Here is a 27586-nt window from a genome sequence, read left to right as displayed (position 1 = left end):
AGGGAGGAGGTGGAAGGGTCTGAGGGGCCCTGGACACCCGTTCTTCCTTCTGCTGCCAAACCTGTCAGGCACTGTCCTTCCCTGCTCCCCAGCCCCTCTGCTTGGGGAACTCTGGGACCTGCAGAGGTCAGAGGTCAGAGATCCTAGCCCCTTCTCACAGGTGGCAATCAGGTGACTTCACCTGGGTGTGGAAGGCTGCACACACTCAGGCGGGAGTGTGTGTGCGGGGGGACCCTGGACAAGGTTGGGCTCACGCGCAGACCTGGGACTTCCCCCCGAAAGACACGGGGAGCTTGATCGGGAGCCTGGGTGGGACTCGGGCCCTTGTCACAATTGGAGGGAACGTCCCTTCCCTGTCCCAGGAGGATTCTGCCACAGTGGTGGCCTGGACTATTCCAGACTGCGTGGGTCGATGGGATGGTGTCCACACTGAGCGGCTGGAGGCTGCGCTGGTCATGCCCTGAGTTTTCCTCCAACTCCGCCACTTCACCAGCTGAACTTCCGTTTCCATCTAACTCGACTTCCCGCAGCCGCCGTGGCGAGCTGCACAGCAGCTGTACTGAGGCGCCGTCTCCCTTCCCAGTGCCCCGTGTGCTCATGCCAGCACATGCTGCACACAGCCCCTCGCACACGCTGGCCGTTCTGACCCAGCAGTGGACCCCAGGTCCTCTCCCTCCTGTGCACACAGCTCCGCTACGCTCTCTTCACACGTGCACACAGCTGGTGAAGGACCACTCCTTGGCCCCTTGCTAGGGAAGGACGTGGGGACTGCCGCCAGTCTCTTGCCTAAGGAGCCACCCTGCCAGCAGCTCCCTGGGACATCCATCTGTATGCGTCCCACAGAATCTACCAACGTGGCCTAGTTTCTCCAGCAAGGAGGGGATGGAAAGGCCGCCACTTCCCTCTGTCCGTTCACGGACTGGCTCCTTCTGCAGCTGTTTGCTGAGGCATCCAATGGGCAGGCCCTGGCCGGAGTCTGCAGCTGTGCTAGGCCTGTGCTCTGTCCTCGGGGAGCTGACAGTCTGGCAGAAGGCAGTGCCCAGTGGGACCTGTAGCTCCTTTGCCTGCACAGGTGGCCTCAGGAGTGGAAGACAAAGGTCTGGCTCTGGTAAAAGGCTTCCTGGAGGAACTGGTTTATGGAGCAGAGAAAAGCTGGGAGAAAGAGCAGCATGGATGGCAAGCACAGCATGAGCAAAGGCCCTGGGGCAGGGAATGTCTCATGGTAGAGTCAGGCAGTCTTTAATCACCATGGTGGAAGGCAGAATTGGGAGAGGGCAGCCCATGACTGTGGGGAGCTCAGAGGGAGGGTCCCCACAGAAGGGGAATGGAGTGTGCCCACGTGTGAGCTGGCACTGCCCAGTGTGTGCATCCATGAGGAGCCCCAGAGTGTCCACTGCTTTGATGACCCTCCTGTGCTCTAGGCTTTGGGACTCACTGGTGACCCTCAGGGTGAGGGAGTTGCTGGGTCCCCAGCAGCCAGGTAGCATGGGGGTCACGAGACCCTCCCTTGGTTTGATCTTCCAGATGAGATGGACCAAACTCCCCCCGTGCGTTCTGAGTATCTGGTCTCAGGGATTCGAACTCCCCCCGTGCGGAGGAACAGCAAGCTGGCCACCCTGGGCAGGATCTTCAAGCCTTGGAAATGGAGGAAAAAGAAAAATGAAAAACTGAAGCAGACAACTTCAGGTAAGGCCCGGAGGGCCCCCGAGCTCTGGCTGGGGCAGCCCCCCAGTGCTGCAGGGAACTGTCTCCCCGGCTCCCACTCAGGAGGGCCTCTGAGGACCAGAAGCTGCTCAGCCTTCCTCTGGTCACCTCCCTTAAGCAGTCACCTTGTTGGGGTCACCACAAAGGGATGCGTGCCCAGACCCAAGGGTACACACAGTCACTGGGGCCTTGCTAAGGGGCTCTGACTCAGTGCAGGGCGAGGCTGGACTGGGCCATCACACTGGAGCCCAGCAGCAAGCACACAGCCCACCAGACTCCACCATGGTCCTTGCCCTCCCACTCCCATAATCTCACCTAGATGAAGGAGGCAGAGGCCTGGGTCCCACCCCAGAGGCCTGGGTGTGGGAGGCCTGGGTTAGACCTAACTCTGTTTCTAGGAGCTCCCTAGGTGATTCTGAGGTTAAGGCCACATTGAGGGGCCTCGATACCTTCAGGTTGCTCTTCTTGTGGGAAGACAAAGCCAATCTACTCCAGTGCCTCTGCTCTGACTAGGTACACCTGTCCCAGTGCCTCCCACCAAAGGATCCAGAAGGTTCCCACACTCACTCAGGCTGCATCCTCACACCCTGCCAGTCCCAGCTCTGTGGGAAGTTGGGTTGCGCCGGGTTGTCCCATTGCCCCTTCCTCCACGGAACCCACCATGGGCAGGTGGCCCCAAGGTGACGACAAGACCCAAGAGACCAGGTGTCAACAGAGCACTGTGCCCCTCCCTGCAGGGTCAGCCCTGTCGTGTGATCCTGCCTGCCGAGGGGTGAGGAAACAGACTGGGCCTAGGGAAGGCAGTCCCTCAGGGCCAGGACATGCTCTGGGCAGGAGAGGCTCTGGCTGGACACCCCAAGGAGCCCAGCACTGCAGTCCCCAGAGGCCACTATCTGGGCTGCTTGCCACGAGCTGGCCGGGGGCCATGTGCAAGGTTACTGCTCCAGGGAGCTGGTCCTGGGCCTCAGGGAGTGAGGGCCACCCCAGGCCATTGCCTCTGCCACTCTGGGCTCCACTTTGCTCCCTGACACAGACTCCAGGACTTGGAGGTGGTGGGGACAAAGTCAGCATGATCAGTTCCCTGTGGTGGGCACTGTGGCTATGGCGCCCCTCACCCTTGTTTTCAGTCTGTGAAATTACTTTTTAATTCCTTTATTTATTTTTTGGTCTGGAGCTTGAACTCAGGGCACGTGACCACTGAGCCACATCCCAGCCCTGTGTTGCATTTTATTTAGAGACAGGGTCTCACTGAGCTGCTTAGCACCTCGCTTTTGCCGAGGCTGGCTTTGAACTTGCCGTCCTCCTGCCCCCACCTCCCGAGTCGCTGGGATGACAGGCATGTGTCACCGCACCTGGCTCAATTACTTTTTAATGAAGAGGTCGACCAACGATTTCTCTCTGCCAAGAATGAAAAGAAACAGGTGTCATCATTGACGACTCCCCAGCCCCTCCCGTGCGCCGGGTACACGGGACACGGGAGATCCAGGCCTGCCGTGCGCACAGTGCAGAGGCCCAGCCTTGGGAGGCCTGACCTCCCGGGCTCATTGCCTTCAACTGTGAGGACCCTGGGCCCGGTGGCTCCCCCAGTGCTGTGTTGAGGTGTCGGGGTACTCCAGGGACCCTGGGAGGACGTGAAGGGTCTCAAGGTTAATACCTGCAGCATCCCCTCAATGTATACGGGGTATTTGATTCAGCGGGTGGAATCCCTGACGTCACAGGTAACAGTGGTCAGGAGGAGATGCAGTGAAGACTCGGGGGGCCGGGCCAGGCAGGGCTCAGGGACTCCTGCCAACACCAGTTGTAGTACAAGAGGTGGCATCCGAGCCGTCTGCCCTGGTGGGTGCCTCCAGCCTGCTCCCCCACTTTGAAGGACTGATGTCCCCACCCCTTGGGGGACAGACCTCCCCCCACCCAGCTGCCTCTTTGGGTCTTTGGAAGGACCCAGAGTCAGTGGAGGCGAAGTCCTGTGTCCACACCTGGCCACGGGGAGCAGCCGAGTTGCTGCTGGGCTCGGAGCCCCCATCGGGGGTGTGGGTCACACCATCTCCATTACACCCCCAAGCTCAGAGTTCAGGGTGCCAGCGTTGGCCACCATCCAGCATCTGGACCTGCTGAGACACAGAATCTACGTTCCCTTCTGGAAAACGCCTCTCCCCGCTGCGTTTGGTTCCCGGCTCGACCTATACCCTGGCAGCCCCAGATGCGCTGCTTTCCCCAGAGGACCCCTCCCAGGACCCCTCCCCCGGCACGCTCCCTCCTGTAGACAGGTGTGGTCTATCCTGCCCAGTGTGCTGGTCTGACTGCTGCCGCCTGGGCGTGGTAGGCTCTCGTGCTGGGTTGGCACTGTGGTGGGATCCCTGTGTCCTCACTGCACCCAAACCTCAGGTCCTTGAAGGTGGCTGACCTGGTCTTGCCCTCTGGGGGCCTCCAGCACCTAACCCTGCCCAGGTAGAAATTAACCAGTCCATTGTCCTCACCTGGTTGTCTCTGCCGCCTCCGCTTGTCAATGAGCTGGGTGAAGTGGCCGCCCTGCTTGTCTTGAACACCTGGCGGCCCAGCACGCTGCGCGAGGAGAGCCCGCGGGCTTTGCCATCTGCTCGAGAGCAGGCACCTTGATCTTCCAGAGCGAGCAGCCCAGTGATTACGTAACTGTGTTTGGAAACCGGGGTTCACCTGTAGGCAAATGGAAAGAGAAAGGGGGATCCAGGAGTGGGTGAAGACTGCCCGGAGCCGTTGGGACAGCCCTTGAGCTGTGGGAATGGGTTCTGCCCTGGGCTGGGTACCCGGCCATCCTGATGGAGGAACGGGTGCGATTTGGTGAGTCAGGGTCAGGGGAGGGACCTGAGACTGACCCCCTCCCTCCCGCCCTGCCCCTCTGGGGAATTCTTTGAAGTCTGCTGACCTGGGTCTGCTAGAGAATCACCCCCACCCCAAGGAGAGATGCTCGGAAGAGTATGCAGACAGACATTAAGGGTGGGGTCTTAGCAGGGGTCCTCAGCAGAGGCTAACTGAGCCCACCTCACTACATACAGGTCCCCGGGGCACTGGGGGCAGAGGGGGCCTCATTCCCCAGCTGGTAAGTTGGGGGTAGACAGGGGGTGGCTCAGAGGAGGGTGTAGTGTGTGCAGGTGACACAGGTGAGTCACAGGAGAGGCTGCTGCTCTGGCCGTCAGGCACACCGCTCGGCAGGTTGCTCGGGCGTGCGGAACAGCTTCCTCTCCTGCCAGCGAACCAGGCCCTGCATGCCAGGCGCCTGCCATCCCACTGTCTGTGAAACCTGAGGTGGGCATTGCTGTGACCCGGATGGCCCTGTGAGGTCTCCGACCGTGACTCATGTGGACATTTGTGTCTCGTGCAGCCCTGGAGAAGAAGATGTCCAGCAGGCAGGGCCGCGAGGAGCTCATCAAGCAGGGGCTGCTGGAGATGATGGAGCAGGGTGAGTAGGGTGGGCACTGGGTGGGGGTCGCTGTGCCGGGCACCCAGCCAGGCAGCCACCTGGGAAGCCCCTCAGGACAGAATGAATGTGAGAGGCGTCCTGTGGCCAGATGTGGGGTTTGCAGCCTCCGAGGTTGGAGAAATGCCCCAGAGTCGGGACCAAGGGCAGCAGTGTCCCTCAGGGGCACTGGGACGCACATCCTTTCCTGGGGATGTCTGGCAGCAGGGCGAGGAGGGGGGTCCAGGCTCCTCTTTGTTCCTCCAAAATGGTAGCATGGGTTTGGATTGTTCTACGTTTTCCCAGCCCCAGTTTGGGCAAGTTGTCCCTACTTCTGCCGCCGCTTCCATGTAGCAAGCGTTTGGCTCACAGGGTTGTACCCAGTGTGCACTGCCTCATCTTTGGGGTGCAGGTGAGGGATGTGGTCCCCCAGTCTGTCCAGCAGGTTCCATCTCGGTAGTGTGCACATGACCCTCTGTTTACACAAGGCTGATCATTATTGCCAGCACATTAATTGAACAGAATCCTTTAGTTCCCAAGTTTCCTTTTCACGAGGGATTTCAATTGGTGTAGGGCACCGGGCTCAGATCCTGACACCCTTTGTGGCTCTAGTCTGAGAAATCTTGGTTAGGGGTTTTCACAACCCCTCTACCACTTGGGAATCTCTTTAGCACTGGACCTACCTCTTGCCCCCTCACTGAAGCCCCCAGAGCAAGTTCCCTGAAGTTTGTATGAATATGTTGATTCCTACCTCCCCCTTCCTGCTTTAAAATAGGACTAGTGCCTTTGCGATTTGGTCCAAGTAATTTCTCCAGAAATTAGGAGAGAAGCTCATGGAGTCCATCCAGATTGTGAACAACCAGCCTGTAGCTCACAACCCCGGCTGCGGCCCAGGCTTCTGCCACCCTTTGCCTCCCAAGGTGCAGAGTGGAGGGGTCAGTTGTGCATGTCGGGGGTGGCCTCCTCCAGATCCCTCAATACCACCAGGACCCCCCACCTGCGAGGAAAGCCTGCCGTGAGCCCCTGGTGCTTGGACCTTTCGTGCTCTATTCGGACTTGGATTTGGTGGAGTTTCATTTCTGAAATACAAGTCAGGACTCTGAGTTTGGATGGAACCCAAGTGCCAAACTCTGGCATTTTGGTTATGTTGCCAAAGGCTTTATCTGGATCTTGGGGAGGGAAAGGGGAAAGAGAAACGATGAGTCTGTTCATCATCTAGTCAAAAAATTGTTAGTTTTGATGAATGAGGAAGAAGTAAAGATGTAGATTCAGTGCTTGTCAAAAATTAATTTTTGAATGAGTTTAGAGGAGAGTTTTTAGGAGGAGTGCAGTTGACTTTTTAAACTCTGAATTTTTGTAAGATGATTGTGTTGGATGAAGTGGGGACAGAGGCCAGAGGCAGTGTCCTCAGGTCAAGGGTTGGCCCAGCTTTGTGGAAAGGGTCAGGTGTTGAGTCTCCTAGGCTGTGGGGCTGCATCAGGCTGCCTTATGTTACGGTGCTGAAATGCCCAGGCAGGCTAATGTGTAAGGAGGTTTACCAGCTCACGTCGTGGAGGTCAGAGGGCAAGGTGCGGGTGTTGGCTCAGCTCTGGAGATGGCACACAGAGTTCCATGGCAAGGGAGGCAGAGAGCCTCTGTGTCTGTGTGTCTGTCTGGTCTCTCTCCCTCTTGTGAGGGCCCCAGAATCCAATCAAGGGATACACCCCGATGCCCTTACCAAAGTCCCCATCAACACATCCCAGTCAGATTGTTTTGAATCTCTTAATACCTTTCATCTGTGCTTTGGGGGTTGGACTCCTCCCTGGGTTTGCAGGGACCCTACAGTCAGTCTCAACCACCCGTCTCTGCTGTCACAGGGCAGAAATAGCCATGGACGGTACCTACGTGTGTGGGCATGGCTGTGTGCCAATAAACCTTTATTTATAGATGCAGAAATTTGAATTTCAAATAATTTTTATGAGTCACGAACTGTTTTTTCTTTATTTCCCAACCATTTGAAGCTATAAAATCCATTCTTAGCCTGGGGCCACAGGGAATAGGTGGAGGCTGCCTCGGCGTGCCAGGGTGCACTTTCCAACCCCCTCTGCTCTTTCCCTCTCGCCGAGCAATGGTGTAGCGGGAGCAGGAGTGGCCACCAGGGCCATCTCTGTCCCCGAGAGTGAGCATGCACGATCCATCAATGGTGCAGAGCCTCAGTGGGTGTCTACCATGTTGGCTGCCGAGGATACAGGTGGGCACGTAGTGTTCTCCCAGGGCACACGCTCCTGTGGGGCACAAGACTGGGGAATTCCACGATTGGAACAAAGTCCGAACCAAGAAGAGGAAGGCACAGGAGGGCACAGAGCACCCTAAGAACAGGAGTCGGGGCCCCTTGGTCAGAGGCCTGGGCTGTGCCTTTGTCCAGCGGGAAGGAGGGACACAGGTTGGCTCCGAGAGTCTGCTGCACGTGAGAATCACCTGGCAGCCATGATGACCCCCTGTTATTGGGCATCAGTTCAATGAGACCTTCTCAGACCTGTGTGGGCCAGTCCTGCAGAGGCTCCCAGCTGACTCCAGCTTCGCGCCGGAGGGTTGAGAGGCAAGAGGTCAGGAAGTGGGGGGGTGTCCAGTCCGAGGGAGCAAGGCCCAGAGCTCAGTGAAGGGGCGTCCTGAGCGTGGGTGGGCTTGGAGGGTAGGAGAGAGACCTGGGCATGAGAAGCCTTTCTCTTCCCTGCCCCCCTCCTGGCTTGGGTGACAGACTTGCCCAGGGGAGCCCAGCTGTGGGAACCTGTACTGCCCCAGGCGAAGGGGGCCACAGTGAGCTTGCCCTTATCTGTGAGCAAGGCCAGAGTGTCTCCTGGGCACATCAGAACGGAGAGGAGCCCAAGGGCTGCCCCTGGTGGGGTGGCTTAAGTTCTCTGTGGCGTATTCTTCTGGTAGACCTGCCGCCACAATAAGCTAGGTACAGAACACACTCAGATGTTGGCCGGAGGCCTCTGAGGAAATCCCTGGAAACAGGGCAAGGTCCCCTGTCTAGTTTGTCCAGGTGCTGGGGGCACCAGGATGCCCTTCCACATTGATGGCAGCTGGCCCCCTGGGGTGTCTTCCAGTTCAGGGGAGCATTCTGCTACCTCCGGGAAGGGGAGGGGTGTGAGGGCCGAGGCACCGCCTCCTGTCCCCAGGGTGAGAGCAGTCCCATGTCTTGGGTTTTCCTGGGTTTGGGTTAATGAATCAGTCCTCAGCCACCGCCTTCTCCCAGCAAGGAGAGACCAACATGTGGCCATGGGCGCCCCCCTGTGGCCAGCTGCCTCACAGCCTGCCTGCCTTGTGGCCAGGCCTGCAGGCAGGGAGGCCCAGGGAGAGTACTGCCCAGCATCCTTGGTGGCCCCAAGAACTCAAATGTGAGCTTCATTGGCCAGGACAAACCCCAGGGTATCCTGCGGCTTGCACACAGGACAGACGAGCACAGGCATGCGTGCCCACCACCCTGGGGTTGCCCAAGCAGCAGCTGGGCAGCTGGCAGTGCGAGCTGGGCCCTGGGCAGGGCTGGCAGGACAGAGCGCACTGGGCCTGGGTGGGGGGCTGCGTCCACACGATTTTCACTCTCCTCAGCAGAGGCTCTCTGATGCTGTCACTGGGTGTGTCCTAGGAACCCCCAGGGCCACTCCTTCCTGCAGTCTGCTCATCTGCAGACCCGGGAACTGTCTGCGGCGTGGGGAGGCAGATGAATGACATGGGTCAGTTGCACTTGGGAAGGGAAAGGTGACCTTTCCCACCCTGTCTCCTCCTCCGAAACATCTGTGACCAAGGACAGAGCAGCCTCTGGTGTGGAGGTCCCCAGCCCAACCCAAAAGGACAGGAGCCTGCACAGTCACCTGTGTGGACAGTCTCCTGTCCCTGAACGACTTCCCTCCGTCTTCCTGTGTGCACTGACTCTGCAGTTTCTTAAATAATTTAAGGAATGTCACACCCCATCATGAGATGTGTACCTGGGTGCTGTGTGCAGTGACCCGGGAGTCACGGGCTCCTGGGGACTGGACAGTAACAGTTGGAGTCTGGTCCCTTTGTCATGTTGTACACAGAGGCACACGCATGGGTGCACACATGTGTTTCCCTGCCTGGGTGTGCACACTCGTGTGCATGTCTGTGGCGGCTGCTCAGTGTGACACACAGCATGCCCCTGAGCTCCCCTCTGCAGCCCTCCAAGGGGCGGAGCAGTGGGTGTGGATCTGCCTGGCCAGAGGGAGCCTGGGGCCGTGAGTGAGAGGAGCAGGGCTGAGCCACCCGCCCCACAGCCCCAACTAGCGTCTCCTAGCAACGGCCTGGCACCAGGGCTATTTTGGGAATGAACTTCTCATTGAGTATGATTCTGGGCTGGCGCTCGGAGTGCAACCCAGAGGGACCTAACAACGTGGCTGAGCAAGTGGGGGACTCTAGACCTGCAGGGGCGTGGGGGCTTCCTGATGCTGGAGACGGCAGCCCTTCCAGGTCCGTGTCCTGGCCACCTTATTTTGTGGGGGTGACGGTGGTGGAGATGGGCCTGGGAGCAGCGATGGGCCTGTTCTAGGAGCTGGCTGGGTGCCTGTAAGCGCAGGCCACTGCCCAGGCCACACAGGGCGTGGGGCGGCTCGGGTAGGGCGGGGCCTGCTGCCTGCCTGCTCTGGGGGATCAGGGAGGTCAGTCCAGGGCCAGGCCCTCCCTCAAGCCTCCTAGGGGCCTCTGGTCACCCCTCCTGGGAAGGCTGCTGCCTGACCCGGAAATTCCCTGCTCTGTGCCCCTGAACCCTTGGTCTTGCCCCTTTCCTGGGCTCAGATACCACTGTGGCCATCTCTGCAGTCTCTGCTGAGAGTCTGTGTGGAGGCAAGGGTGGCACCTTGCTAACCTCCCCCTGCCAGGCACAAAGTAGGTAATCACAAGTGTCCGCCCCGTGGGTGACTTCAAGCCCGATGGCCGGTGCGGAAAGGAACTGTTCTGTCACCGTGCCAGTGGCACGTGCTAATCCTGCCGCCTGCGGCACCCAGCAGTCTGGGTTTGTTCCACTGTCTGGGGTGGCCCCAGGTCTCCTCCTGGTGCCTGTCCTCGGGGCGAGGGCCGAGGGGCAGGAGGGAGCAAGTAAGAGCCCGCAGGCACTTTCAGAAAAAGACAGTTGGCACCCCCAGCCAAGCAAGCCAGCAGGTGGTGGGCAGGGCCAGAATAGGGCACCACAAAGACCCAGTGCAAGAGGGTGGACGTAGGTGGGGCTCATCCAGTGTCCCACAGGTGTTGGAGTCATAGAGGGCACACGGAAGCCAGGGGCTGAGGTGCGTGGAGTACAGATGAGGGGAGGAGCTGCCCAGGGAGGGCAGGCACAGGGCCTGGATGGCACAGTCCCGGGCAGTCCTCCGGCAGTAATGAAAGGGCATCGGAGAGAGGCGTGGTCTGTCTGACGGCTCAGTTTCCTTGCAGATGCTGAAAGCAAAATGAGCAGCCCCGACGGAGGCCCCCAATCCACACAGAGCGAACCGTCCACTCCCAAGCAGGAGACGCTGACTGCAAATGACGTTCAGCCAGGAAGTCCCCTGGCCACTGGGGCCGACCAGGCTTCCCCAGATGAGCCACTGCCTTCGGACGCCCATTTGGACAATGCAGGTACTGGCTAGAGACCCTGCGGGCTGAGCTGCTCATTAGCCTGGGTGGCGACCAGGGTCCCCCCCAGGGTCAGGCGTAGCCGGCGTGGAGCACTGTTCTCGGACGGCTGCTCCTGGTCCCGCCACACACACCACACAGCTGGTGTAAACTTTAGAAGGACTGCGCTCCTGTCTCCTCCCAAGCCTGGCTAAACACGTTCAGGGGTGACCTTTCTCGTATGTGTCTTTGTGGTCTCAGTGGGACTTTCAGGAAGTCTCTGAAGGAGTGTCTGGGATGGGGCGTTTCTGCTGACCCCAGGACAGTAGGGTAGAAGATCCGGGGCCTGGGGCGGGCTCTCGTGAGCAGAGCGGCATTGTTGCTGCCGTGAGTTTGCATGGAGGGACTACCGGGCTGGACCTGCCTGAGGGACAGCAGCGGTGGGCTCTGCAGGGAGCCAGGGGCAGGGCGCCCAGGGCAGGAAGAGTACATGAAGACGGACGGCAGAGGACAGGGGCTGAAGAAGTTGTCCTGGGGAGGCCGGTGCCTCTGACCCAACGCTCAGCGCAGGGCTTGAGGCCCAGAAGCAGCCAGAGGTGACATGAGTGGCAGCGGGTGGTGTGTGCCAGTGAAGCCGCTCCTGGAACAGCCACGGAGTCTCGGTGGCCTAGTTGGCCAAGGAGCAGAGAGACCAGGGCCTTTGACCATCTGGAGGTGATCAGGTGCAGCCAGAGCTGGGGCAGGACAAGCGAGGCTGGGCAAAGCTCTCCCAGTGCCCGGGCAGCTTCCTGAGGCAGCCAGCGTCCCGAGGCTGGCCAGTGGCTCTCCCTGCAGAGTGCTGCGGTGGGGGCGGGCAGGGGGACGCCCATCGTGCACGGGGGAGGCTCATTGCTGTGCACCCTGCTTCTCCTTGTGAGTCCTGAGCCCCTGGGGACGTGAGTGACTTCACAGGGGTGGCACAGGGCAGACAGTGGGAAGACATTTCAGTAGTGTCTGTTTTCATTGCTTAGCACAAGGGGTCTCCGCCAGGCTCGCAGGAGGGTTTCCTTTCGTGAGTTCACTCAGAGCAGAATGCACCTTCTGAAGCAGGAAGTACGGGGGTCCACGCCCCCACCTCCAGCTTCCGCTTCCCGATGACTGCTCACTCCTTAGGGATGCAGTCGGGTCCTCACACCCCCGGTGATCATGGCTACGTGGACAGTTGTGTTCAGGGTGTGTGCTCTGCGGGCAGCTGCCCTCTGTGCTGTGGCCAGGCCCCCTTGTTCATCCTGGAAACAGCCCCAGGAGACCAGCATGTCCCAGGATGAAAAGGAGGCAGGCAGGCTGAGTGAGTCCCCCAAAGACAGATGGGACAGTGAGGGCACCGTCTCTGACAACAGGCTGAGGCTGACATGGGAAACTGTGTGACTACAGGCAAGTCATGTAACCTCTCTGAGCTTGTTTCATGAACTATAAAGTAAGAATGTCACACAAACCTCGCAGGCAATCCCCAGAAAACACCCCGCTCAGCCCTGGTGCTCACTGGCACTCAAAACGTTTTGCCCGTCTTGTGTTGAACCATCATTACTGTCCTTGTCCTTATGGTCACTAGCCTTTGGACACGTGGTCTCTGGTGGCCTATGGACACACCCTGGGAGGCAGTGCCCCTACTGGCTGTGTGTCCTTGGATGTGGGGCCACCTGCATCTTGCTACTGAGCTGGGGCAGCCCGTGACCTTGCCCCACCCTGCAGGCCCTGGTTCTGAACCAGGAGGGTTGTCCCGTGGCAAGCAGCTCTGGGTCTGCATTTACAAGCCCAGCCCTGCAGGGACACTTCAGTGAGGGAACAGGTTGACAACGCGCAGGTCGTAAACACTGTTTTAAACATTGGCTTGACGTGTTTTCAAATGTTTAAAAAATCACAATGCACATGTGCAATTTCTTTTGGACCATCAAAGTCGAGGCCCCACAGGACCTGTTTACCCAGCCACGGTGCCTGAGTGGAGCAGGGACCCCTGCAGATGGGGTCTTCTCTGTGTGGGCTTGCCTGGCCTCCTCTTCTGGGAAGGTCAGGGACCTGGCCTTACCTTTTGACCTTCGGGATGGGCCTATGGAGGTAATGAGGTAGTCACTGCTGGCAAGTTAGGACCTGAGGTCTCTGAAGCCTCCTGTTTCAGATCTTGGGAGGACAACCCTTAGTCCAGTACTGTTCTCTCCCTTTCTCACATCCTGCATCTCAGCACCCAAGGGAGCTGCCCACACCTGGACCCCGGCCCTCTGCATTGAAACTAATTTCCTAAAAGACAGATGTCACCCAATGGCAGAGAAAACAGATTCCCAAGCAAATGAGTCATTGCAGTGCCCAGCTTCTATCCCTGACCTTGGGCCAGCTCACGCGATGCCCTGTGGGCCAGTCTGCGCTTGGAGCCCCTGGCCTCTCTCCAGTGTGCTTTCCGCTATTCCAGACACTCGGCTGCTTTTTGAAAGCCAAGGAAAGTGAGCTTCCTTCTCATAAAAATCAAACCTTCCATGAACTTCCCTGGGTCGGGGCGAGGGGTCTTGGAAAGTGGGAAGGGCCACCCCTGGCTGGCCGGCGCCTCCCTTCACCGGGGCTGCTGTTTTTGTGCCCCAACCACGGTGTATGCAGGCCGATGTGTCCAGACACTGCAGAGACCTTGGGAAGAGACAGCCGTCAAAGAGGTCGGCAGTCATTGTGATTCAGGGTGGCTGGGCTTCTGTGTTTGGGAGATGGTTTCTCTGGGTCTGGTTCAGATGCTGCAGCACCAGTGGCCGATCACTCCCTGTGACTCTTGGGAGGAGCTGGCGTTTTAACATTCAGGGGACAGGATCCTATTCAGTACTGTGTGGCTGGGCAGGGCCCACCTGGAGTTCCCATGAGTACACTAATACAAAGAAGTGGCACTGGTGAGCATTTCTGCATGCACTGAGTTATCTTGTGACCACTTGATATATTGTACATAAAACGGGCCTAGGGAGGTAAGTCATTCTCCCAAGGCCACAGCGCAGACAACTGGGGTTTGAGTTTCTTTTTTTTCTTTTTTTTTTTTTTTTTAATTACAAGAGGTCTTGCTAAATTGCTTAGAGCCTTGCTAAGTTGCTGAAACCGACCCTGAACTTGCAATCCTCCTGCCTCATCCTCCTTAGTCTCTGGATTCCAGGCATATACCACCATGCCTGTCTCTGTGGTTTGCTCTTAACCACAGCATTCACACCCAAACTAGAGCCAAGTAGAAGATAAAACTTTGCTCTGCTTGTGAAATGCTCTGGAATATGAGCCTTTTCTACAGTCTTGAACAGGAGCTTTTCAGCTGCAAGCCGCAGGCCCGATCCTGCATGCTGCGCCTGACTGTGTGACCTTCAGGTGCTGCTAAGGGACTGGCACAGCATGGAGGCCAAGAGGTTGCCCCTCTCTCTCCGTCCAGCACCTGCCTCCCATCCACTCTCTGCCTGGAAGGGTGCACTGGGTCCTGACTCACTCCCAGAGGATCCAGATCTACTCTCTAGTGCAGTAGCCGCTGGTTACCTGAGCAAATTAGAATACAATAAAGTTCCAGCACCCCAGGAACATCAGCCCATTCATTGTTCAGTGACCACTTGCAGTGAATGGCTACCCTGCGCACAAGGAGGAGACAGTTCTGTTGGGCAGTGCTGAGGGTAAGAGGTGACCCCATGGCCATGGTGGTGAGAAGTCAGGAGGGATTTAGCTATTTGTATTGGCCATGCCTTCCAGAGTTTTCCATACCAACACACTATAATTGCAGCAAAGACCATATAATCCACACGGAAAACATTTACCCTCTGGCCCTCTAGAGGGGATGGGCTTGGGAAGGGTGGGAGGCAAGGGTGGAGCTTAGGGCCATCAGGGGACCATGACTGGGGTCCAGGCAGAGGTCCTGGCAACTCTCAGTGGATCAAGTGGATGTTTTTGAGATATTTTGGATGTAAAGCTTATAGAACTTCACCACACGTTGGGTGTGAAAGGTGTAGAAAGGAGAAGACAAGGCCTGGTGGGCACCCGTCCTGCTGCATGGTGGGCCAGGTGGCACTAAGCCTGGTGAGGGGTTCTGTCTTGCTTCAGGCTATGGCTGCAGCTCCTGGACCCCACTGGTGTTCAATCACATTCACAAGCTGGATTGCTGCTGGACAAGTGAGGGAGGGTGGCCACCCTGGGAGGGCTTGTTCTGGGAAATCAAGAGCTGGGTGGGGGTGTGTCTTGTCATGCCTATTTGACCTCCAGATGGAGATGTCTGGGTGGCTATGAGTCCAGAGCTCAGAGGAGCAGTCAAGGGTCATCAGGGATGGGGGGGATTCTGAAGCCAGAGGTCCAGTTATGGGATTGACTCATGAGAGGGAGGAGGGGGAGGAGGACCAAGGCTGGACTCCCAGGCAGCTGGGTGCAGGGACAGAACTCACCAGGGCCTGAACATGTGTGGTCAGCATGGAGACCGGGCAACAAGTGGGCAGGGAAGCTGCGGCTCAGCAAGGGGGAGGAAGGGGGAGTAGGTGGCGGGGTTAGAGATGTAGTCTGAAGACCTGTTGATAAGTTCAGTTTTCAAAGGAGCAGAGAATGTAGCCAAAGCTGGGGGTACATGAGGTCAGGAGGGTCTGACTGGTTTTCAAATGGTAGATAGTTGTGATCTGAAGAAATGGAGACAGTGGTAACAGAGGCCGGGGGGACAGTCTCTCGATGCTGCATGGGCATGTGGAATTGGCCAAATCCATGCTCTCTAGTGAAGACCTACTCAGAGCACTGACCCAGATGCAGGAGGGCCAGTCGCTAACCTAGGAGTGAGGCCCAAGCCCAGGTGCTCCGTTTCCCAGTTGGCCCTTCCCCTGGCTATGCCCCCACACAGACTTGGGAATCCCAGTTGAAATGCTGATTCCAAGGTCCTGGGAAGACACTAGGACCCAGAGGACTGAATGGGCCTGTCCAGACCTCCATTCTGCAGAACCCAGGCTGGGGCCATGAGGATGTCACAACTGTGACTCTCACCTGGGCCTCCCTCCACCACAAAGCATGTCCCCTAAAAATGTGAGTAGCGCTTACCTAGAGTAATGGTGCCAGCCTCAGCCTCACACTGTCCCCATGCACACTGTGTGGCAGTGTCTGTAGACACTGGGTTGTTTCACCTGGAGACACTACTGGCATCTGATGAGTGAGGCCAGGGCTGCTGCCGAGCATTTAACACAGGACACCACTCATCATGAGGAGTGGAGCCCTAGATGTCAGTGCTGCTGAGGCTGAACACACCTTCCTGAAACAAGGAGGCCCATCAATCTGCTAAAATGATGCGCTCATGCCGGGCGCAGTGGCACATGCCTGAAATCCTGGAGGCTTGGGAGGCTGAGGCAGGAGGCTCGCGAGTCCAAAGCCAGCCTCAGCAAAAGCGAGGTGCTAAGAAATTCAGTGAGACTCTGTCTATAAATAAAATACAAACTAGGGCTTGGGTGTGGCTCAGTGGTCAAGTGACCCTGAGTTCAATCCCTGGTACCCTCCCCCGCTCAAAAAAAAACCAGAATTGCTCACTTGGCAGCCTGGCCCTTGGCTGCTCACACTGGGCAGGTGCCACATGGCTCCAGGCGCCCTTCCATGACCCCGTGCAGCCTCCGCTCCTGTGGACAGGGATGGGTGCCCTTGCAGGTACAGATAGGAAACTGAGGTACACAGAGGCAGAGAGCAAGAACCTCATCTGGAAGGGGGTCAAGCACACACAGAAAGGGAGGCGTGCTGGAGACTGGCCTGGGTGAGGCCAGGAGAGCCATTCCTCTGTCTCTGCCCCTCATGACCAGAATCATGCTGGGTGCCCAGTGTGACCTGTTCACCCAGATGGAATCAGAGCAAGAAGGCATGCAAAGGTCCAACCGTCAAAGCAGGTTCCAAGTGTGGGGCTCTCCACAGCCTCCATCAGCAAAGTGCCCACGACGGTGTGGGCTCTAGAAACGGGACTGTGGGATCTCGTGGGAGACCAGGCCATGCAGGCTGCGAACTCAAGCGCACCGTGTGCCTGCTGACCTGACCCTGAGCTTGGATGCTGAGGACCTGGACGCTGAGCGTGCGTCCTGAGGGTTCGGGCGTCTGCTGCCCTGCTGGTTTGTGTGAGGCAGGATCCCCAGCAAAACCCCCAAGACTGGCATCAGAGAAAATGGGCGTGCATGTGCTCACCTGCGGCTTAACAGGGAAACCGCACAACTGTTTTTACCTAGAACACACAAAAGGCCTATGTTATCAGGGAAAAGATTATAAAGTAAAATGACTCATCAGAATTGTGAATTTTAAAAGTTGCAGGTTACTGATGTGATCTTGCAGTATGTGTAAGCAGAAAAATGAGAGATGATACTCCATTTATGTATGATCTATCAAAATATATAAATGCATTCTACTGCCATGTACAACTAATTAGAACAGATAAAATAAAATCATTAAAAATTTAAAAGAGTTGCAGGTTACAGTTCACTGGACATAATGATGCTCTTGAGTCCAGGAGTCCTAGAGTCCAGGAGTCTTAAAAAAGAAGCTTTGAGGACAGTTTGGTAATTGCAAGAAAATAAACTCCGAGTGTTTTCACTTGGACACCCATGCAGGACCAAGGTACAAGCCTGCTATGATGGCCAAGCTCAGTCCAGCCTCCTTCCTGGCAGCTGGGCCCCTGCATCTGTTGTGAGAGGCTCTCCTGGAGTCGGGAGGGCCAGCCCTCAGAGGCAAAGCCTATATTCCATGAACTTATCACAGGAGAGGGCCCAGCCTTAGAGCAAAATCTCCAGTGTAAGATGGTGGAGGCACAAAAGATGTGGCAGCGGAGGGGTGTGGGCTTGTGCTGTGTATCTATGGCCTCCCTGGACACTCTCAGGGCAGGAAAGGGCAGGTGCCCTGTTCAGCCTCACTGCGACTTCAGCACCACGGACAGCGCAAGACCTAGCAGCATTCAGAGACGGGGAGATCCCAGGCTGGCAGATACCATGGCCCGAGGACCGCCCCACCAGGCTGCCAGATGCGCGGTGACAGTGTTGGCCTCTTCCTCAGGAGGTTCAGCAGGGCCCAAAGACATTCATCACGTGCCTTCTGTGGGGCTTGGCACCTCGGGACCTGCTGAGGCAGGGAATGAGGATGTGCCTGGGCCCACGGGGCCGCCTGTCTTCCTGTGTGAGGGACAGCAGGCTCGCATCTGGATTGGGGATCGAGAGGAGCCCTCACCTGAGGCCTCAGTTTACCCTACAAAGCTGCAGGTGAAGCTGTGCGACAGTTGAGGAAAGAGGGCTAGAGGCAGGAAAGGTCAGGGACACGGGGATCAGTTGCCTGAGGGAGGGAGGCCAGACTGGACCCAGAAGTTCAATAGTCCCCCATGTCACTGTCCTCCTGCAGCATCTGTCATGGGTGGGGGCAGGTGGGTGGGGGCTTCACCAGAGGCAGGATTTCCCCAGGACTCAGTGCAAAGGAAGCTGGGCAAGGGACTTAGGACATTGGTGACTTGCACTGGTGGCTTGCGGTTGAAATGGTGGACAGTGCTGGGCATGGTGGCATGCGCCTGTAATCCCAGTGGCTTAGGAGTCTGAGGCAGGAGGATTGCAAGTGTGAGGCCAGCCTCAGCAACTAAGTGAGGCCCTAAACAACTTAGACCCTGTCTCAAAATAAAAAATAAAAAGGATTGGAAATGAGACCCAGTTGTTGGGCACCCCTTGGTTCAATCTCTAATACCAAAAAAAAAAAAAAGAAAGAAAAAGAAACGGTGGACAGTGGGACGTGGGCTGGGCCAAGAGAGAAATGAGAAGGCAGAGGGGGTGACCTAGAGTGCTCAAGGAGGCACAAGGTCCTCGACATGCAGCTGGAGAGGGGACGAGGGCTCTGGGCCAGCTGCCCTTCCTCAAAACCCAGGGACATGTCAGGGCAGGGTTGCTGGGAACCAGACGTAGAAGCCAGAGCTGCTAGCGTGAAGGTCTCGACGTACCAGGCACACATCCGTCACTTCCTGTGAAACCTCAAAGTAACCTGCCCGTGAGTGGCTCTTGTCATGAGTACAGGGTCACACATGAGTTAATGGAGGCACAGAGAGGTTTAGTAACTCAGGTCACAGCAAGTGCAGAGGCAACTTGAGCCTGGGTGTGTCTGACCCCAGGACCTGTCACAGTGGCCACCGTGCAGGTGAGGGGACCTCGTCTGTTGCGTGGGAAAGGGGCAGGGCCACCCACACTCAGGATGACCTCCCTCTCTCCCTCCTCTTGGTGGCTGAGCTCGGGGGAAGTCAGTGCATGTGTGAAGGCAGCCCTGCCCTGCGTTCCCTATTACAATCCCATCTCACCAGACTCCCTTGCTTTGCTTGCTCAGCACTGTGGTCCCAGGAACAAGTTATGAGCCCTCTTTTTGCCTTTGAAGCAACCAAGGTGCCATCTGCCTGCAGCAGGGAGGAAGCAGACCCCAGCAGCCTCCTGCCCACCACGGACGAGCTCTCTCAGGCCTCAGCAGGGTCTGACTCCCTGGAAAGTCCACCCAGACCCCTGGAGAGGTCCATGGGCCAGCTCCCCAGCCCGCCACTGCTGCCCACCCCGCCACCCAAGGTGAACTCCAAAACCACAAAAAACGTCACAGGTGGGTCCACGTGCATCCTCGGCCATCTTCCTCCCTCCCATCCATCTGTCCATCCACCCATCCTTCCCTGCATCCCTCCCGCCTGCCCTCTGCACCTTCGGCCATCATGCTGGGGCCTCACACTGGGCTGATTCTGGCCCTTCGTGGCTGGAGCTCAAGGGAACTGCGGGTCTTGGGGAAGAAGAGCCTGCTTGCCGGGAGGTGGTGGCTTTCAGGAGTTCATGCTCAAGGGGACGCCAGGCCAGCACTGGGGACACCACTCACCGGGTGGAGCTTGGACCAGGCGCCTCACTGGACCTGCAGGCCAGCCTCTGCAGGCTGGTGTATGTGCCCAGCTTGCAGTTTAGGAAACCAAGTTCAGGAAACTCCAGTAACTCATCCCAAGTCCCACAGCCGATGGAGACTCTAACCCAGTCCTCAGCCCAAGGCCAGTGGCCACCACACAGAGCTACCTGCATGGGTGACCCAGCCCCTCCTCCAGCATACATTAACCTGGGGCCTCAGCTGCTGGACCAGGAGCGGGGGCTTGAGCTCAGAAGGTGGCCTCAGCACCCTGTAGGGTGGGACGCACACGCCCCCAGGTGTTCTCAGTGGGGGCTGCCTCTCCCTGGGCCAGTTCCCTCTACTCTGATCAGAGTAAGCATTAAGTGCACCTGAGTCTCTCAACCCAGAGACCCAGAACCAGAGGAGGTGGGTATGTGCATGCGGGGGCTCTGGGTCTGGGACCAGGCGTGCTGTTGATTGAGTGGTTGTGACCAAGTGCACTGTTGTCATCCACAAGGGGTATGTCACTGGTTGGGGGAGGCTGAGAGGGGGCGGGCCACCCTCCTGCTGGCCGGTCCCTCCCAGCTCCCCATGTGTCCTCTATGGCCCATACGCTTGGCTCAAGCTGCCCCTCTTGGGGACCTAACCAACCAATCACCCCACAGCACGTGCCAGGTTGTTTTGCCTTGAATAGTGACAGAGTGGCGTCCCTTAGGACATGGGCCAAGCCGGAACCTCGTGGCCTCATCAATAGTATCACTGGGCTACGGTGGGCCTGAGTCCAGGGCAGGTGTCCCTGTAGAGGCAGGGAAGGACATGCAGAGAAGGACACCTGAAGATGGAAGCAGAGGCAGGAGCAATGGCAGCCCGGAGCTGGGAGAGAGGCCGGGGTCTCTCCCACACGTCCTCAGGAGCCACCCTGCCCACACCTGGAGTGTGGAGAGCTGCGGAAGGCCTTCCTTTGCAGAAGCTGCCCAGTTGGTGGTCACTTGTTCCAGTATCTCTGGGACCCTAATCCGCCTCTCTGCAGGTCCAGCCACCTTCCCAGCCCCACTCTGTGTTCACTGTCAGGTCTGAATGCAGCCACTGAGCTGGCATACAGCAGGTGCTCAGCAAGTGCAGGTGACCAATGGGATGTGTGTGTGGAGAAAGCTGCTGTCTGCATCTCTGGAAAGGTCAAGAAATCTGGGCATTCTGGGTGGCATGGACACCCAAGTTAGAGGAGGGCACCTTCCTGCCATCTTTGGGGAGCCCTTTCCAGCCAAGGCTGAGCCCGAATCTCTGAGGCGCTCCCCTTGCCTTCGGGAATGCTCGCCGCAGTGCGTGAAGGCTGCGTGACAGCCGAGGGAGTACCCCCTGGCAAGCCGGCTCCCTGGCATGGGGTACAGGTGCCCACCCAGGTCTCCACCTAGGCATGCTCTCACCTGGGACAGGGCCACAGGTGTCTCGGTCCATTTCAGCTGCTGCAAAGTAACTGGTGGCTATAAACAAGAGGGATTATTTCTCACCGTGCTGGAAAACGGAAGTCCACCATCAAGGCACTGCCAGCAGCTCTGGTGTCTGGCAAGTCCTGTTTTCTTGTTCATGGGCCACATTTCTGGTCTTTTCTGGAAAGTCTTTGGCACCCCTGAGTCACAGGGGCCCCATCGAGGTAGGCAGGTGCTCCTCTACTTGCTGCTGTGCTGCCTGTCCATTTCGTCCATGTCCACAGGCCCCTGCCTCCTATGTCTCAGCTGTGTGGGTCCTGGACAGGCCAGGCAGCTCCTCGCTAGGGCTCTCCCTGCTCAGTCTCTGGGTGACAGACGCTCCCTTGCAGGGCTCCCTCCACCCCTGACAATTGTTATGGGAGCTGTGAGCCTCCTGGCAGCATGCTCCTGAGCTGCTCTGAACCTCAGTTTCCTCCTCTGGGAAATGGGAGCCAGAAGTGGCCCACTGGGCACTATACCCCCAGGGTGGGCACAGTGATTCCTAGAGCAGTGGAGGGAGAGCTTGTTGGTCACATTTGTGGTCCACTGTGGTCAGTCCTGGACTGTGGCCCCAGACAGTCCCAGCCAGGCCACACTGCCTCTGTTTCCCTACTTATAAGACGTGTCTAAATGAATCCTTCTCATGGGATCCAGTGGGGCATTGGCAACACTGGCTAGAGATGGGTGACACTGAGGATCCCCTGCAGGTGCTCAGGGTGTGGTCACTGTGGGCAGGGACGGTCTGCAGGAGTGCTGAGGTGCATGGGAACCGGCTGCTGGAGCCCCTGTCCAGTCTGGTCACACCTTGCGCAGCTGGCACCTCCTGGTTCCTCAGCTCTCTGTTCACAGGTCCCTCTGCCACATGGCTCCTGCTGTCTCTTTCCCTGGACTCTTTCCTGGCCACCTCTCTGCCTTGCCCCTCGGGGCTCCACTGCCCAGGGCAGGGCTGGGCTGTGGGCCCAAAGCCTGGCTCTGCTTACAAAGAAAGTTGAAGAGCCGAGAGCCTCCAAGATACTTCCGCTCTTGAGACGTGCTCTTATGGACGCCGTTCACACTCCAAGATTGTGCGGGGCCATGTGTCACTGTGTGTTCAGGACAGGGCGTGACTTAGGTCCCTATTTCTTCCTGTTGGGATTGAAGAAGAGTCGACTCACTTGCATCAGCCTGCTGGGATGGTTGCAGGTAGAGTGTGTAGAAGCCCCGGAGGGAGTGGGGCGGGGCTGCCGGTGTCCGTTGTGCCGAGGAGCTGGTGGCCTACATTGTGGACAAGCAGACAGAGCTGTGGGGCTCCGCCCCGGCTCTCACTGCTGGCGAGAGGAAGACTGAGACCACAGGCTGAATCCTGCAAAGAATTCCGAGGCCCTGCCGCTCGGAGCACCTCCGGGGGCTTGCTCGCAGCCCTGGGGGGGAGGTGTTTGTTGCGGGCAGGCCGTCTTCATGCACTGTGATCGAGCTCCTCTGCTTTGAGGAGCTTCAAATTCACTTTATGTAAATACGTGGGTTTTGCACAGATTTTAAGAGCTGGGCCGGGGGGATCCCTTGGTGAGAAGGCAGACCCCACAGGGTCACCTCCCCAAGTGGGAGGAGAGGGTGTTGGGACAGCCTCAGGTCCCCAGGGTGGGTGTCAGGTTCCAGACAGGCGGGATTCACACAAGGCCTCACCACAGCGGGGAGCGCAGCAGGGGAGGGAAAGCACCACAGGCAGAGGGAGAGCCTGTGCAGGGCTCAGTGTGGGGACAGGCTGGAAAGAGCCTCTCGTGCTGCATGAGGTGGTTGAGGAGGAGGCGAAGCCAGGAGGCAGAGCAGGATGGTGCAGGGGGCCTTGGCCTGGGCGTGAGCTTGAGCTCACCCTAAGGAAGATGGGAGGAGCTGATGCGTTATGGGGCGCAACTTAAGAACAGACCGGTCACCACTCAGAAGTCCAATTTGAGAGTCTTTATTAAGCCGACCGACTGACTACCTCACACATGCCCCAAAAAATGGCTATTGGGAGAACAGCCCCAACCACAGGTTGTAGGGGTTCTTATACCAAAAATCACATCAATCATTAGTGTCTGTTGCTATGATTTGAAACTACAAACTAACATCATGAGATCATCAACAGAGGGGGAAGTGGGTCAAAATGACCCTTACCTAGGTACAAACTAAAGAATGGTTGCTAACATCCACACGGTCACTGTTCACATGGTACATTGTTTAGGAGCAACAGGAATCAAAAGAGAGCAATTCTTTACTACATAGGAGTTGCCATTGTATATTATTAAACATGTCACACCAGGTAACTGATGATGGGCACAGAGGCGGGTGTTCCCATGGGAGAAGCTTATTTCCTACATAACGTGGAGTCTCAGAGCAAAATGGAGTCTGTTTAGTCATTTCCCTTAGAGTCTGGCCTGTAACATTCTCATGGAGTCAGATCTGTCAGCCCATCACAGATGGAGTGGCCTTCCAGAGGGCTCCTTCGCGGAGGCAGGACAGGGTGGAGGCACAGTCGGCTTGGAGTCACCCAGGCTGGAGGTGGCCGCAGAGCCCGGGAAGGCTCCGGGTTCCAGATGAAGTGTGGCTGTGGGATGCGGGTCCCAGCAGGGAAGGAGGAGGAGGCTCGTCTGAGCAGAGAGCAGGCAGGAAGGACGGTGGCCCACCCTGCACCGCTCAGCCCCTGCAGGCGGGCCCTGTGGGTGGAGGGACATGGACAGGTGCCCTGGTCCAGCCTGGACTGTGATGTTCTCCTCGGTTCCTCCCACGACAGGCCAGGCTGTGCTCTTTCAAGGCCCCAGTGTGAAGAGCACGGACCCGCCCCTCCGAGGACAGCTTTCGACGCCCACGGGGTCCCCGCACCTCACCACGGTCCACCGGCCGCTGCCCCCCAGCCGCGTCATGGAAGAGCTGCACAGGGCTCTGGCCACGAAGCAGCGTCAGGACAGGTGAGACCCTGCTCTGCTCGGGACAGCGCGCTACCAGCACTCCCGCCAGGCTCCCGTGCGGGCCTCTGCCCGGGGTGGCCCGGGGTCCCGGCACCGCTGCCGCCATCTTGACATACTGGATGATCTCTGACAAGGACACTGCGCCTGGTTGGCCCCAGGTGTTGCAGACCTCATGGTTGACCTTGGCTCCCATGGAGGGGACAGGCCAGGGCTGCACATGAGGGGACCTGGGGATGCAGGGGTGTCACAGGCAGAGTGGCCGACAGGGTAGGGCTGCTGTTGGTGCAGAACTCAAGGTCTGGAGTGTCTCACTGGGTGGGTCAGAGGCCCGTGCCCATGGCCACCTCTTGCTCTCCATCCACGTGGCCCCTGGGTAGAAGGGGAAGGGGGTCACTGGAGGCAGCATGGGCCACAGGACACTTGCTTTGCAGAACATCAGAGGAGCAGAGTGCCCTTCTCAGGCCCGCGAAGCCCTCGATTCTAGCCCCGCATTGGTGGCCTTGTCACCGCATGCTCTGTGCTCTCCAGAACAGCCCCCTGCCCAGGGCCAAGGTTGTTCACTGCTCCCTGCCAGGTGCCCAGGACAGAAGCTGCATTTCTCAGGGTCACCTTGTCCCCAAGTCGCTCTTGCCAGGTTTCCAGCAAGGGCTGGCGTAGGACTATTGTGACTTTCTGTTCTAGTTTTCAAGGACGGGAAAGCAAAGTGTCTCCAAAGAAGCGGGTGGATGTCCGTCTGTCGAGAACGTCCAGCATGGAGCGGGGCAAGGAGCGGGAGGAGACTTGGAGCTTCGACGGGGTCTTGGAGAGCAAGCGGGCGACAGCGAAGGAGTCGGAGGAGAACAAGGAGAACCTGATGGCGAGTCCCGAGCTCGCGGACGACCTGCTTCTGTACCAGGATGAAGAGGTGCTGAACGACTCCGTCATCTCTGGTGAGGAGGGCGAGGTGATGCTGGGCCGGGCAGAGCCCCCAGGGGCCGGCACCCGGCCACACCCCAGCTGGCACTTCTCTGCCAGCACGCAGCGGGCAGCTGGGGTCCACACGTGGAGAGGCGTAGGGCAGACTCCCCAGGACGCGCCTCTTCTAGGACGTGCCGCCAGGCCTGCGGCCAGACTCGGGAGGGACGAGGCCCCCGAAGCCTGCTGTGCGGGAGGCTTGGTGTCGTCCCAGGTTCTCCTTCTCTGAGGAGTGGACATACGTTAGCGTGCATGGCAGGTGGCTTTGAGGGTGCTGCCCCGGCGGTGTGCCAAAGCCGTGGTGCCCTGCGCACGTCCAGGGTTTGGACTCTACGGAGGAAGCCCCGGTTGAGAGAGCAAGGCAAGACGTGGAAGCGGGGACGGTGCTGGACGGGTGGCTCCACCACGGCCGTGCAGAAGTCGTGGGTGGACAGAGCGGGGCCTCCCTGTCCTGGAGAGGAGGCCAGGCCCTCTTCCCCAGGGGTCCAGTGGAATGGGTGGTGACTGATGGCGATGCTGGTTCTGACGGAGCCGACGGGACGGGGTGGCAGGTGCCACCAGGACTGCACAGTGTCCCTCCTGTCACCTTGCCTCCCTCCCAGCCTCTCCACCTGGTCTAAGGAACCCAGGTGGGGCTGCAGGACCCAGGGGGCACTGGGATCCCATTGGGGGGCCAGCGCTGATGGTTGAGTCAGGGTCTCTGTGGCAGAAACTCAGCCGGCGCTTGGCCAGGTGGCCGTGGACGACTCTGCAGAGACAGACCCTGGTACTGCCCAGACGTGTTCGACTCTGGAGCCTGCCAAAGGCGTGCCCTTAAACACCCACTGCCTCCCGCAGGACAGGGCGACATGGGTCACGCCGAGTCCAGCAGGTGTAACGGGGCCTCAGCCGCGGCCCTAGTGCTATTCAGGCCTAGGAGGCTCTACCATGGAGGCCATGCTGGGCATCAGGATGTTTAGCAGCCTCCCTGGTCTCTACCTGTCAGAAGTGGCCCTGAGGCAGGGAATCACCCTCGCTGGATACCACCGGTGTAGACTGGGCCCTGCACTTGGGGTGTGACCCTGTTTGAGTCCCTCACCCACTCTGTGACATGGTTCTTGGACCCTGTTGATGGCGGTGGCCACCCTGTCTTACCGGGTGTTTCGCACGTATCAGGCATGGTCAGGGATTGCTATAGAAATCTCTGTGTTCCCCCAGGTAGGTGACATTTTCCTATGGGGAAACTGAGGCCCAGAGAGGCCATGTGGCTAGGCTGAGGCCTCCTGGCCAGTTGGTGCTGGGCTGGGGTTTGGACCCAGGCTTCTGTCCCCAGCAGTCCACCTCCATGCCAGGCTCTTCTGAGGCCTGGTTGGGTTAGCCCATCACCCTTGGCTCACGGCTGGGCACAGAGAAAGCCTCCAGCTGCGTTTGCTGTCCTCCCTCGGGCCTCCCTCTCCAGGAAAGGCCTCCGGGTTTCCTCCGACGGGCATTGCCAAGCTGCCGACATGAGGTCCCGACTCCTGTCCGGAGGGTACACGGAATCAAAGATCAGGCACCTGCGCCTTTCGTCACTGGGAACCTCGGCTCTGCCCCAGGGACAGAGGTTGAAATACTGGTGGGGGTGAGTTTCCCGTGTTGGTGTAACCTGGGCTTCCTGGGCCCGAGAGCAGGCGCAGGAAGCGGTTACCACGTTCCCCGGTGTGTCCCTGACTCCCCAAGTTGCCATCACCGACACCAAATGCTGGGGAGCAAACTTCAGGACTGGTTGACACGTGTTCTCTGGGGATTTCCCCACTGAGGGGCAGCTCACGTGGGCTCTGCTGTGCCCCCGAGGACCAGGTCCAGCTCTGTTACTGGATTCTCTCCGCCATGTCTCGAGTCTGTCCCTGCTGGTACTGTCTCAGCTGACACCTGGCGAGGAAGCAGAGCGGTGCCCGCAGCGGGCTGATGGATTCTCTGTCGGGACAGCCGCCAAGTGTGTCCACCACCCCCTGCTGTCCACACAGCCACACGCATGGTGGGGCCTGGGGGCTTCGTCTTGTCCCACGTGAACATGGAGGGGTCTTTTATTTCAAGCATTTTGTGACCCTGAATTCTCTGCTAGTTGGCATGGCTCTGCCTCTATTTTAGAATTTCACTTCTGGAGATGCCGAGGCCCCATCCAGGGCAGGCTGGCTGCGTGAAGGCAGGGGACCGAACGTCGCTGCCTGGGCCACCTGGGGTGTCTGCCTTAGTGCAGGGCTGACGATCGGCTTCCAGGCTGGGCATCCGTGGTCTGTGGTCAGCATAGGAAGGCACTTCGCAGGCTGGGCGTGCACGGCAGCCGGAGGCGGGGCTCACCGTGCACGCACACCAGCACCTGCCTGCACACGTGAGCACAGCCACACGGGCACCTGCATGCAGGCAGTCACAGCAGGTGTGTGAGGTCAGCGGAGCCTTGGAGCATCGGGTCACCGAGGGTGAATTTCTCACAGAACCATTTTCGTGTGGTTGGATCTTGGATTCCAGCTCAGGTGAGGGCCCGGCCTGCGTCCTGGATGGCGCCTCCTGTGGCAGCCTTGCATGGGGACAGGACAGCCCTCTGCGTCCTTTCTCATGTGGGCTTCGACCCCGGGACCAAGGCCCCGCCCTCAGACCCCTCCCAAAGCCCACCTCAAATGCCGACCTTGAAGACCCGGGCTTCAGTGTGTGGACAGGGG

General features: G+C 58.4%; 1 protein-coding gene across 4 annotated transcripts in view; it reads left to right on the top strand.

The window, feature by feature from the left end:
- The window catches only part of Phactr3 (phosphatase and actin regulator 3), a 212130-nt gene that overhangs the window by 126319 nt on the left and 58225 nt on the right, over positions 1 to 27586 (top strand). For all 4 annotated transcript variants that reach the window (XM_047540363.1, XM_047540364.1, XM_047540365.1 and 1 more), the window contains exons 2-7: positions 1525 to 1686; positions 5063 to 5140; positions 10562 to 10744; positions 19088 to 19300; positions 23780 to 23954; positions 24636 to 24883. In XM_047540363.1, the coding sequence (XP_047396319.1) occupies positions 1525 to 1686; positions 5063 to 5140; positions 10562 to 10744; positions 19088 to 19300; positions 23780 to 23954; positions 24636 to 24883 (1059 nt within the window). The remainder of the gene's footprint in view (positions 1 to 1524; positions 1687 to 5062; positions 5141 to 10561; positions 10745 to 19087; positions 19301 to 23779; positions 23955 to 24635; positions 24884 to 27586) is intronic.

Source organism: Sciurus carolinensis, chromosome 2 (assembly GCF_902686445.1).
Source record: "Sciurus carolinensis chromosome 2, mSciCar1.2, whole genome shotgun sequence".
In the NCBI taxonomy this organism is placed as follows: Eukaryota; Metazoa; Chordata; class Mammalia; order Rodentia; family Sciuridae; genus Sciurus; species Sciurus carolinensis.
The sequence above is the reverse complement of the archived record's forward strand: the minus strand, read 5'-3'. Positions and strand labels throughout refer to the sequence as shown.